Source organism: Sabethes cyaneus, chromosome 1 (genome assembly GCF_943734655.1).
Source record: "Sabethes cyaneus chromosome 1, idSabCyanKW18_F2, whole genome shotgun sequence".
In the NCBI taxonomy this organism is placed as follows: Eukaryota; Metazoa; Arthropoda; class Insecta; order Diptera; family Culicidae; genus Sabethes; species Sabethes cyaneus.
Genome location: NC_071353.1, coordinates 152,439,348 through 152,451,497, shown reverse-complemented (window position 1 = coordinate 152,451,497; position 12,150 = coordinate 152,439,348). Strand labels below are relative to the sequence as shown.

Genomic DNA, 12,150 nt, shown 5'->3' with positions numbered 1-12,150 from the left:
CGAAAGGGTGGTATCGTCAGCGAACAAGCGTGGTTTCCCGTGTAGATTAAGGTTGGCAATATCGTTTATGTAGACTAGGAATAACAGCGGACCTAGATTGCTTCCTTGCGGTACATCGACTGTCAAATTGCAAAGACTACTCTTTATTCCATTGATATCGACGTATTGCGTTCGACCACGGAGGTAACTTTCTAAAAGCTGATTGGCGACATCCCGGAATCCATAATAGTCGAGCTTACATGCATACTACATGCATGTTTTCGTCCGCCATGGCGAATGTTCCGGTTAACTGCCGGAAGGCCACTCCCAAGGGCGTAGAATTTTTTTGCAAGTAAGCTAATATAATTACCTTCCATGGAATATTTTTTTTGTATGCCAGAAGGGCATTGGGTTAAAAGGCCACTGCGACAGTCTTAATGATCGTCTTTTGTGGCAGCTGAAAAAGTCCTTTTTTTAATGCAAACGTTAAAGACGCAACATCGAAAGAAACTATTATATCGTCTATTGTTAGTTCTCCCAATGTTTTTAGATATTTGACGAAATCTTGTGAGCAGCTAACGGACCAACTCGGAAATTTTATGGACAAGTTTTGCTTTGCATTGTCAAACTTTTGCAGTTTATTCACACACATTGATTACTTGGAATTTTATTGCTGTTAATCTGTATGTTATTTGCACATGGATTAACATTTTATTACCACTTCAGTCATTCAATTCCCGTTGCAGACGATTTTGTTAAACGTCAATAAATCAAACTCGTCACATGCCAGAAACAAAAAATCGCTTAATTAAATAATCTCATCAGACTGGGACGAATCACAGCTTAGAATCGAAAACAACCCCGAACGCACCATGAATTGAGTGAGAACAAATAATACTAACCTAATAACCTCATTTTCTCCCGGTCGATCGGTCGGTCGCTTCCAAGTTCAACTGATGACACTCAGAAAACTTCACAAATTGCATAATCAAGCGCCCGGTGATAGCTAACTTTTATTTTCCAATTTTCCACTTGCAACCTGGTCACAACACAACAAGAAGAAGTATGAGATGAAAGTGTAGGTAGCGGCACCATCCATGGCTCATGATGCTAGTGACCCACATTGCCGGCAGAGCCGGCGGACCACCGTTTCAAAGTGACACAACAACAAAGACGTGTGAGTGACAGCCGGCAGCGCCGGCGGCTCCTCTTTTCTCCTGTGGAAAACCTTTTAGACCCGTGATGATGGAACGTCCGGTAGGTAAAAGATGAAGATAATTTTTCATCATTTGAAGGCTTCGATGGAATTTTCGTCGGCGGGTTTTTTCTTCTTTCGTCTGATAGACACTGGACAGACATGGGCTGGGCACGTGCGTGCCCAGCAGCCATCAATTCGATTATCTAATTACACCGAAATGATTTGACAAGTTAAGTTCACTCTTTTTTGAACAGTTTTAAAGAAGCGAACGACCACGAACGAACTTCTATTCAATTAGAAGAGATATATTTGTTTGTTAAAACGCGCTTGTTTGTTTTTTTTTTGTTCGGTTTTGTTTGTGTCCTCTAACCTTCTTGCTATACACTGGTTTAATTGCAGTTTTTTTTGAGACACACACGTACACACTTACGTACACAACAATCCTTTACTTTGGTGGGCTAATAAGTCAATTATTAGATAATGATGACACCGTCCTCGTTGTAGTAGCTGTCGCGGAAGTCGTGAATATTGAACTTCCTTGCGGAACGCTTGCGTTCCGGTCCCGTTCCTGGCGGTTGGCATCCGCTGCCAGCCGTGGTGTCGCTGCTTACGCTCTTGTTGCTATTATTGTTGTTGTTGTAAGTGATATGACAGTAATCATCGAACTTGTAATTAACGTAACGCCTTACTTGCGGTCGCGCTGCGAGGGGCGTCCCACCGGCAACAACCGCCTCCGATTCGGCGGTTCGCTTAAATGTTTCGCCCACTATAAAGACGCCGCCGCCACTGTTGGTTGCCGTTCCGGCGGAACTGCTTCCGGTTCTAAAGCTACTAATAGTAGGGGTAGTATTGTTACTGAGATTAATATTACACGGGATATGGTCGTTAAGGGTTGGTTGATTATAGATTTTGCTGACCGGCTCGCGGCTAACTACGTCATCAGTACTGTTAATTAAATATAAAGGAAGCACTATATTATTGTTGATGGCTTCGTGTAACTCCTTTGGCTCACCAGCCGCCTCCGGCGAGCACTTTTCCTCTTCGTCGACGCACTGCGAAGGCGATGGCGCCGAAACGCAGCGAACTCGCTGCAGATTCTTCTCATAGTAATCTTGAATGTTGACCGTACTTTTCGGTTGACGAGTCTCGGAGAGACTCGAATATAGTTGTTCAGGAAGCGGAGGTGGTGGAGGAGGGGGAGGGGGAGGTGGAGGTGGTGTCGACGTCTTTCTGTTCGACTCCGTCGAAGAGGAGGAGGAAAAATTGAGGTTAGGTCTTCGGTGAATGTAGGTTATGTTATCGTTCATAGTGACGGTCTTCTTGGCGCTGCCGGTTGACTGCAGCGACGGTCGATCGCCTTCAAACAGCTTGTCGAATTCTTCGAAGTCATTTTTGGGTTTCGTAAAAATGTTAATACTTTCGGTTGAATCTTGCGAGTCCAGTTTCCGTCCCGCCTCCAAAGCCTCCAGCTGCCGATCGAACTTAGCCACCAGTTCGAATTTCTTCGTCAACGACTCGGTCGATTGCTGCCGCTTCGCGGTCTGTTTGGCCGGTTCATCATCACTTTCGGTCAGGAAATCGTTCATCCACTTCCGCTTCAGATCGGAACTTTTAAGCGACTCTTGCAGTACCTCCGCAAGCGGTCGGAAGTTTTCCGCTAACTCTTTCGGACTCACAATCTGCTCTACCGGCTTCATCGGTGGAGGCTTCTCCGGCAGTTTCGGCTTGACCTTAACCGGCTTCTTTACACTCTCCTGTCTCAGCGTCACCACCCGACTGGGCAGGGGTGGTCCCAAACTACTAATCTCCTCACTCTCCGTACTACCGCCCGTGTTCCGAAATCGCACCTCAATCTCATCGGAATTATTATCAATCGAGTAATCGCTCGTCTTCTTCAGTTTACTCTTCCTAGCCAGCCGACCAGTCTCCTCTGGCGCCGCCTCACTTTCCACACTTTCACTATACTTCAGCCTAGCCGGAAATGTTCGCACCCGTCGTTCCTCCCGCAACGATTGCACCTGCCGTTCGGCCTCCTCGCTGTCGTCCGTTGTTTCCGACGTCGCCGACGCTACCGCTGCCAGCGGGCAGCAACTTCTCAGCTCCGCCAGTATATTGTCGACCGATCGAGCCTTCCTTTCGCCGGCCAACCGCCGGGCGGTTGGCGGAGGAAGCTCCGATCGCCGTGCGTCGTCCAACCGCTCGCACGATCCCCGCTCGGCAATCCGAAACAGCTCGCTGCGGTTCCGCTCCAGCAGACGATCGCCGCAATAGATCGGACCGGTCGAACGCACTTCCGGTGTCGTCGCTTGTTCCAACTCCATCTGTTGCTGACGCTTCCTAAACCGCTTACGCCGCGGAGGCGGCTCAACCGTCTCGTAACTCCTCTTACAGGGGGAAAACTTCTCATGAACCATGCCGCCTTCCGGCGTCGGCGTAGGCTGATGACCGCCGAGCTTGCGCGGCAAGTTCAACAGTATGCCGCGTTTCGCGGCACTTCGGTCGCACTTCAGTGCGTACAACCCGCCGGCCGTCACCGTGATGGGCGATATTTGCACCGAACCGGAAACGGTGGAAATTTCCGAACGCGTTTGTCGCTTTTTGGCGCCTTCGGCGCCAGGCGGTCCGCCAACGGCAGATGCGACCGTACCGACGTTTCGGCTGCGCGATGCTAGACTGGTCAGCTGGCTGAGATTCAGTATCGAGCCGCCATTCCACTGCTTGAAGCGTTTCAGCTTGGGCATCCTCATCGGGGGAAGAAGACCTACAAAAAATAAAACCAAAAAAAATTTCTGGTTAAGTGGTTTCCAAAGCGAAAGAGTGTCTGTCTGACTGACTGATTAAAAACTATTAGATGCTTGGCTTTAACGGGTGGAACATGCAGACCCAGACCAGACAGTTGTCAAACGAGGTGAACTAACTAAATGGAAAATTAAATGGAGCACAGTTTGGACGAGTTTTCCCGCGGGCGCGCCGGTGGCGCGTGTCGGTTGGTGGTGTTTTGACATCGTGATGAGTTTGGATGTGTGACCGTACCGCGGACTGCTGCAACGTTTCGGTGCTTACTTACTGTCTGTCTGTCTGTCGGTCTATCTCTCTACTGACTGACTGCCTGACTGCCGGAGTCTGGAAAGGATGAAGTTTTAATTGAATTCTCATCGAATCGATTTCGCACGGACGTCCGTCGGGAGAGTGCTGCAGCAGTTTTTGATCGACGGTTTGTGTTATTTTTTTTTGTGCACCGTATTGTGCTTCAAGTTAGAACTATTCAATCGGAGTTAGATAAAAAAAACTGCTCATCAGACGGAAAACGGTTTACTTGCACGTCCTGTGGGGTTGAGCTACGCCTGTACAGAAGACTCTGACTAAGGAGCTTGTAGCTTGTTCCCAATTCTCAAATACCTAAATTGTACAAATATATTTTTTCCAGTAAATTGTTTAGTATAATTTGGGATTTACAATTTCTATTTTGTCACATTAACCGTATATTTCTCCAAAGGTGTCAACAATAACACCGGAAAAACCGACCCACAGCTAAGGTTACACATACCTTTCTGTCCCGTTTCATTTTGTGCTGTTTATACTTTATCTCCTTTTTGTTACATGTTTTTCCTCCTTTTCGGTTCCGTTTTACTCCAATTCTTAGCTTTCCTTTTCTTTCCATATTGTGTCCCAGTGTTCCACTTTTTCTGTCCTGTTCTCTGTCTTGTTCGCCACCGTTTTTCTTCATTTTCATCCGTTTTTTGTTGTACGTTTGTGCATCTTTTTTCTCCTTTTTTTCGGGATATCCAGCTGGTCACCTCATAGCGTATAAAACTCTTAGCCGGGCCATTTTGGGGTTTTCATCATCAGAGTATTAGGGAGACCTCATTTGCCAGCTTTACCTGACAATACAGACAATGTCGCTCACTAAAACATAGCGTTCCGGTTTTGCGCGGATTCCACATATTAACTCTGAGATCTCCCTGCGTAGGCCTGGATGTCATATGTTAAATATGATGATGATGAAAATGAGCTGTAAAATGTAGTTTAGTGAAGAAGTGGAGATTTCAACAGCCCCGCCTCGCACCTGTTGTCCTCAACCGCGCACCCGCCATCAATTTTCCAACACAAATAACCTGTGTTGTTCCTGTTGAGCCAATGGGAAGACAAATCTCGGACCATCTATCAGTGGTTATTAACCTATCAGCGCTCGACCCATGGAACAAATTTAATCTTCCAACTCCCTGGCATTTATGCACTGTCTCAAGATGGGTCTAGTAAAGTAAATTGTAGCGCAGCACGACGTAAACGTTCGCGGTAGTCGACAGAAGCTTCAAGCCATAGAGTCACAACCGCCTCCCAAACCAAACGAGACCAAACTGCTAAAGCGCAGCATTTATAACGGAAATCCGTGGCCATGCCCCAAAAATCAACCGCTACTATGCGCCCGGTGTCCCCACAGCCTACATCGATATGTTTGCAACTCCGTAATACGGTCGAATGATCAATCATATCAACGTTAAGACGTCGAAACATTTTTCTCGACCTTCTGAATTTATAAAATCAACTAAAATTCTCATCCTCTCCCAAATTAGCTTTACCTGAATTTCCTTGCCCATCAAGATGACTTTATAAGTTCTAGAACAGTTCGGTCAATATTAACAGAAATCTAACTTGGCCTAATTGGGAACATCATTAGAATAAATTCTGAAATTTTGCATCACCTAATATTTCTATTTTAATCATTCATTAAATTAATTGTAAGATTTTTCTTCGGTATTCAACCGGATCTGGTGATTTTGCTCATTATCCCTTAGTAACATTAAATTCGCAGCTGCTTTCTCCAAATAAAGAATTTTTAGAAGATTTTTATGAGAATTAAGGATATTTAAGAGTGCAATTAATTTAGAACTACACTTCCGAGTTTTTATTTTTTTTCCATTGCACTTTTGGATTTTTTCCTCTTTTTCTGTTCATATTTTACCATTCTGTTTGTTTCTTTTTTCTGTTTCGTTTGTCCTCTTTTTTGTATTTTTTAATCTCTCATCTGATTTTCTGCACCATTTTACCTCTTTTTCAGTTCTGTGTCTTCTCGTTTCATCCGATTTTTCTTTTCTTTACGAGTCCGGTTTGTGCGTTTTCACTTTTCCGTGTTTTTTGCATTTCGATCCATTTTTATCTTTACTTTAGTTTTCGTCTGTTTCTGTCCTGTTTTTCGTTTATTCGGTGCATATCTGTTTTCCTGCATGAACTCACCACTGTAACCAGTATAGTTGGTCTTTTGTGATATCGCCCAGGTGGTTGCTGTATGATCTACACTGCATTTATTTCTGCTATAATCGCTATTGAGTGAGCGATATGCTTATTGAATTTTATGCGTGCTTGTGTGTAATTGGGTTTTTACCCTTTCTTCAATACTTTCTCTACTTTACCCACCTCGTTCCACATGACAGCGCTGTCCCCAATTATAGCCATATCGGGATTATATAGAATTCAAGAATTCAGCATGAAGGAAGGGTAATAAGGGTCTGAGGATAAACCCATGCTAAAATCACTTTGACATCAATTGGTCTGATTTTACTAAGATTTGAACCCACGACCATTCGCTTATCAAAGCAGACTTGGTAACCTTGCCGCTACAGAGCACCCCCCCCCCTGTGCATATTTTACTGTTTTATTTGTCTCTGTTTTCTCTTCCTTACAGGTTTAGCTTTTTTTATTTTTCTGCTTCTGTTTCATTTTTCATCTCTACCTCATTTTATATTTTCCAATCTCCTTTTTTGTTTTCCCTGTACGCATTTTGTCCCATGATTCCTCGCCTTTTTCTGATTCGTACTTTCTGATATTTTTTTTCTGTTTCGCTTTTCCCACTTTTCTGTCCCATTTTTCCTCATTCCTTCCGTTTTTCTTCTTCATGTCCCGTCTATTCTTTGACTCCATTCTTTTTTGCTCCATTTTACCTCTCTTTAGCAGTTCAACGTTTTGTTTTTCTGTCCCGTTTTACCTCATTTTCTACCGTATTTTTCAACTTTTCTCTCTAATCTTTTCCATTACTCTAATCTCTTTTGCATTCTGCTTTTCTTTTCTTTTACTCTAGCGACTTTTATCTTACTCTTTTTCTCCTGCAATTACTCACAAGGTAAAGTGTGTTCCTATTCGCTACCGTTTTGATTCTTGTTTTGTTTTCTCTCTTTTTGACACATTTTTCATCTTTGAATCGTTTTACCTTTGTTATACTATAACGAAAGTTTAGGAATTGATCGAAAAACATGAAATTGATCAGAGGCCCGCAGGGCTTCGCCGCATATACCAATCGATAGGGTTCGACGAACTGAGCAATCCCAAGTAACAATTTGGGTTTTATTACACTCTTATGATGGCATTTAAGACCAAAATTGGTCTGGAAGACCACCATAAGAGTACAATAAAACTCACATTGTGGCTTGGGATGTGTGTGTGTGTGTGTGTGTGTGTGTGTGTGTGTGTGTGTGTGTGTGTGTGTGTGTGTGTGTGTGTGTGTGTGTGTGTGTGTGTGTGTGTGTGTGTGTGTGTGTGTGTGTGTGTGTGTGTGTAAGGCTCTGATTGTCTATCGCCTAGGGTAACTAACGTATTTTGGACCCCATCATCAGCTGTACATAATTTGGATACTTACAGCAAAATCAAATGGAAGTGTACAAATTATGTACAGCTGCTGATGGGGTCCAAAATATGTTGGTTACCCTATTTCTCGGAGATGGCTCAACCGATTCGAATGCTATTACTTTTGTTTGAAAGGTAAAAAAAGCAAAGCCTAGGTGCTACATTCCGTTATCGAAACTTGACCTTCTGTTTTTATACGACAGACGCGGCCAGCTGTTAGCGTGCAGAACAATTGCAGGGCCAGTTGCTACGATCCTATTGACTCTAACGGCCTCTCCCAGCCGAGATTCGAATATACGACGACTGGCTTATTAGACCAGCGTCATACCTCGGAGTCAATTGGGGGGTAGTTTCGTGGTCCGGCATTTCGTTTTAAAGTTATGAGCAAAACTTTGTAAACTACGAGGCACGATTTTCTCCGGAACCAAACCACTGATTTCAACGATGTAAGTACCAACCGAAAGCTCTCGTTGTTATAAAGTATTCTTGGAAGTTTTATTGAAAACATGAATGTAGCATAAAAGTTATGCTTAAAAAACCCGTTTCGACAAGGCAATAATTATCGCCTGTTTCTCAGAGATGGCTAAACCGATTTACGCGCTATTAGTTTCATTTGAAAGGTAATGTAGCCTCATAGATCGCTATTGATTTGTTTTTGATTGGATGTTTAATTTAAAAGTCATGAGCATGTGTGTACAACACATTAAAATTCAAATAATTAATTATAATGATTTTTACCAGATAATTCATCAGATTTTAATTGTTTTAGTATCAAACGAGAGGCCTTTACGCCCTGTATATATCTGCTAAACTTGATAAGAAATGGTCATATTGGTCATCCGTTATTTATAACAATGGATGAAATTATTTGAGAAAACTTGACTGATATGCAGAGCGGGGCCAAACTTCAAATACGCGATCATTTGTTATAGCGTACAATCTCGAGTAACAATGAGAGTATTATTACACTCTTATGTTGGTTTTAATGACCAAAATTGGTTACAAATACCATCATAAGAGTTCAATAAAACTCAAATTGTTGCTTGGGGATATACTTAAGGGGGCATAGCGCTTTTTACACCATATTTTGGGCCCTATTTCAAATATTTTTTCTCGATTACGCGAAAGGCAAATCGATTCGGGTTGTTTGCTTTCTAAACATTGCAGTTTATACTAATATTTACAATTTTGTTTACATATGGGAACCTCTTCCCCCCTCCTCTAAGGCTCCTTGAACATGATCATTCGAAAAAAAAACATGACTTGCGGTACCATGGATTGGTGCTTATCCGAAATTAAAAATCCAAAACGACATGACAGTAGGGATAATAGGGGCATAATGGGCACCGTGATGGCTGATTTTGGATGCTTAACTGACTGAATTTTTAAAGTGTCGTCAATGCAAAACATGAATTTAGTATCGATTATGAAAGGCATACTCTGTTTGCAAGTTACAAAATAACTCTATAATCATGAAAATTGTAAGTTAAAGTCATGCTTCAAAAACTATCAAGCAATCAGTGTGTGGGGTGCACCCCCCACCCCCCCCTGGGGCATATTGAGCACCCTTATAAACACTTGCCTGGGAGGTGTATACAAGTACAACAAGCACATAAACACATATCACATATTATTGACCGCTACCCGGTTGAAGCCTTGCAATCGAGTCGCAGAGGTTGCCTCTGGAGCACGCTAGGAAAGTTCCGGATGACGCTTTCGGAAGTCATGCAGCCAATCCCTGTATTTTGATATTTTGAGCTTTTCCATTTTTCTCCCCTAGCTAATGTGCAAGGCTTTCTGATTTCACGGGTAGTAATACCGTACCATCGAGCCTCCATTTCTAAAATAAGGTTCACTAGCACTTATTTCTTCAGTAGGAGTGAACACGGTCTTAAAAGAACCGATTTGGAACACATCCGGCCCCGATATTGCAGCTGCATATCTGTTCACATACGGGGATAGCGTCTGCCATGGAATTCCGTGGTGCTTGGCGGCTTGTTTCGTGGATGTTCCGTCTCACCGTACAGTGGTTAAGACCGCTTGCAGGGCCATTTTTGACCAAGTCTGTCTTCCGTATTTCCTTTTATATGTAAGCACCATCACTGACCAACAATAAAATTGACAAGCCTACTGAGATAAATTTGAGATTAGTTTATTCGACATCTTCTTCTTCTTCTTCTTCTTCTTCTTTTTCTTCTTCAACATAGAGCCGGGGTGGCTCGTGCTGTTTCAAGCACTCGTCTCCATTCAACTCGGTCTTGGGCCACGCGTCGCCAATGTCCTAGTCGTCTCAGAAGTCGTAAATCGCTTTCGACCTGGTCGAGCCATCATGCACGTTGGGCCCCCTGTTCTTGGTGCCGGTGGGGTTGTTGAAGAGGACTATTTTCGTCGCACTGTCGTCCGGCATCCTTACGACATGTCCGGCCCACCGTAGCCTGCTAACTTTCGCTAGATGTACGATGGGAGTCTCCCAAGCCACTCTCCGCTTTCAGTTTGTACTCCGCCAAATATCGTCCGCAGCACTTTCCGCTCGAACACGGCAAGGGCGCGTATGTCCTCCGTAAGCAACGTCACGGCTTAAAGTCCATAAAGAACTACCGGTCTAGTAAGGGTTTTGTACATTGTTAGCTTCGTGTGGCGGCGTATGCTTCCTGATCGTAGCGTTTTACGAAGGGCAAAGTAGGCTCGATTTCCCACTTGGATGCGCCGCTGGATCTCCTTACTAGTGTTGTTGTCCGCGGTCACCAGCGATCCCAAATACACGAACTCCTCTACCACTTCTAGTTCGTCGCCGTCAACGGTTACCGTCCGTGGGAGACGCGCGTTTGTTTCCTTTGGGCCTCTTCCTTTCTTATATTTGGTCTTCGACGCATTTATTTTTAGCCCAATTTTCCTAGACACCGCTTTCAGTCTGGCGTACATTGCCTCCACTGTCGCAAAGTTCCTGGCTATGATATCGAGGTCATCTGCAAAGCCTAGAAGTTGGCTACCCTTGGTAGAAATCATGCCTCTCGTTTCGATGTCCGCTCGTCGGATCACCCCCTCAAGAGCGATGTTGAACAGCATGCAGGATAGACCAGGATGCAGGATGCGGTCTTTACTATGTACATTGATAGCCGCGTTCAAATAGTTGTACATACAGCAGTAATTTCGTTGTTGAGCCAGGTTTCTGTTAAATTGACAACGTCATACCCGTCATACGTCCACTGACATTTTGGTAGTAAATAGGTTAAAAATGCTATGCCTATAACAGAAGCCGAAATTTTTACAAGCCTATTTGTAACACTCCACTTTATTTACTTACAATTTATCTCATGTAAAGCACAGTAGATTAAACAATTGGTGGCAATCAGTGAAATCCATAATTTTCAATTATTCTATTATCGATTCATCGTTAAGCGTTACCTTCACTAATCGATTAATTATTAATCGATATAATCATAGAATTAAATGAAAACAAAAATCTTTTACCAATAATAGTTAAACAATTTTTCTATTGAACCTTACCTTTACAATATTCAAAAACCTTTTAATTTCTTGACGAGACAAAAGAACACTTAGAAGAGTAATGGGCTTGAACTTCAATTAGTAACTAAAAAAGCTTATTCAAACTGCACGAAAAACAAAAAAACGTCTCAACAAGGAAGTGTCACTTTCAAATGTAAACTTTCCTAGTCAGGAGGATTATTAGGAATACCAACTTGCCATCTGTCTATTTTGAAATGTAAAATGAAATTGACCCTCCGACTTTATTTACACACACACCCACACTTACACCGTACAAACGAATGGTAATACGCTTTCCGAACTGTGGCTTCCCAGCTCAGTCGCCACAAATCGAATTACCGTGCACTGCAAAAATGAAGAAAAAATACCAATCATATCTCTCCCACTCACGCCCTCACGGGCTGACTGGCTTCAATGAGCTTACTTTTGAGGAAATCCATTGCCAGCTCACTACCGCCTCCCATCTGCTGTTGTAGTTGTCCCGGAAGCCACCGCAGGCGCTGGCTGGTTGGCATTACCTTGGTGGAACAGCCGGAAGAAAAGTCAGCAACCACTCGAAGTGCTACCCGCTGCTGCGCAGTAATTAATCCACAACATCCAGTGTTCGCGGTCGCGAACAAAAGGAACTCTCTTTCTCTCCTACCGGAGGATAAAAGAAAAAACCGGTGCACTCCTTTTTACACTCCGAACCACACTGCACTGCACTGCACTGCTTGCTTACTGTCGTTCCGTTCCGGTTGCTTCCTGCAACCGTTCGTTGGTTGTTACGGAATGCTCTACTACTAATCACATTAAGACATAACGTTCCGACCCCCACTCTCTCCGGGGTTCAACCCCCACTCTCCGAG

The 12,150-nt window shown here is 43.6% G+C and overlaps 1 protein-coding gene across 1 annotated transcript; it reads right to left on the bottom strand.

Annotated features, from left to right (window-relative positions):
• Positions 1-1,650: 1,650 nt before the first annotated feature.
• On the bottom strand, positions 1,651-11,742 carry LOC128732320 (uncharacterized). The gene is made up of 2 exons (XM_053825565.1): positions 11,727-11,742; positions 1,651-3,938 (listed from the first exon to the last, which is right to left on the bottom strand). The coding sequence occupies exons 1-2, from the start codon at positions 11,740-11,742 to the stop codon at positions 1,651-1,653; spliced, it is 2,304 nt and encodes a 767-aa protein (XP_053681540.1).
• Positions 11,743-12,150: the final 408 nt, after the last annotated feature.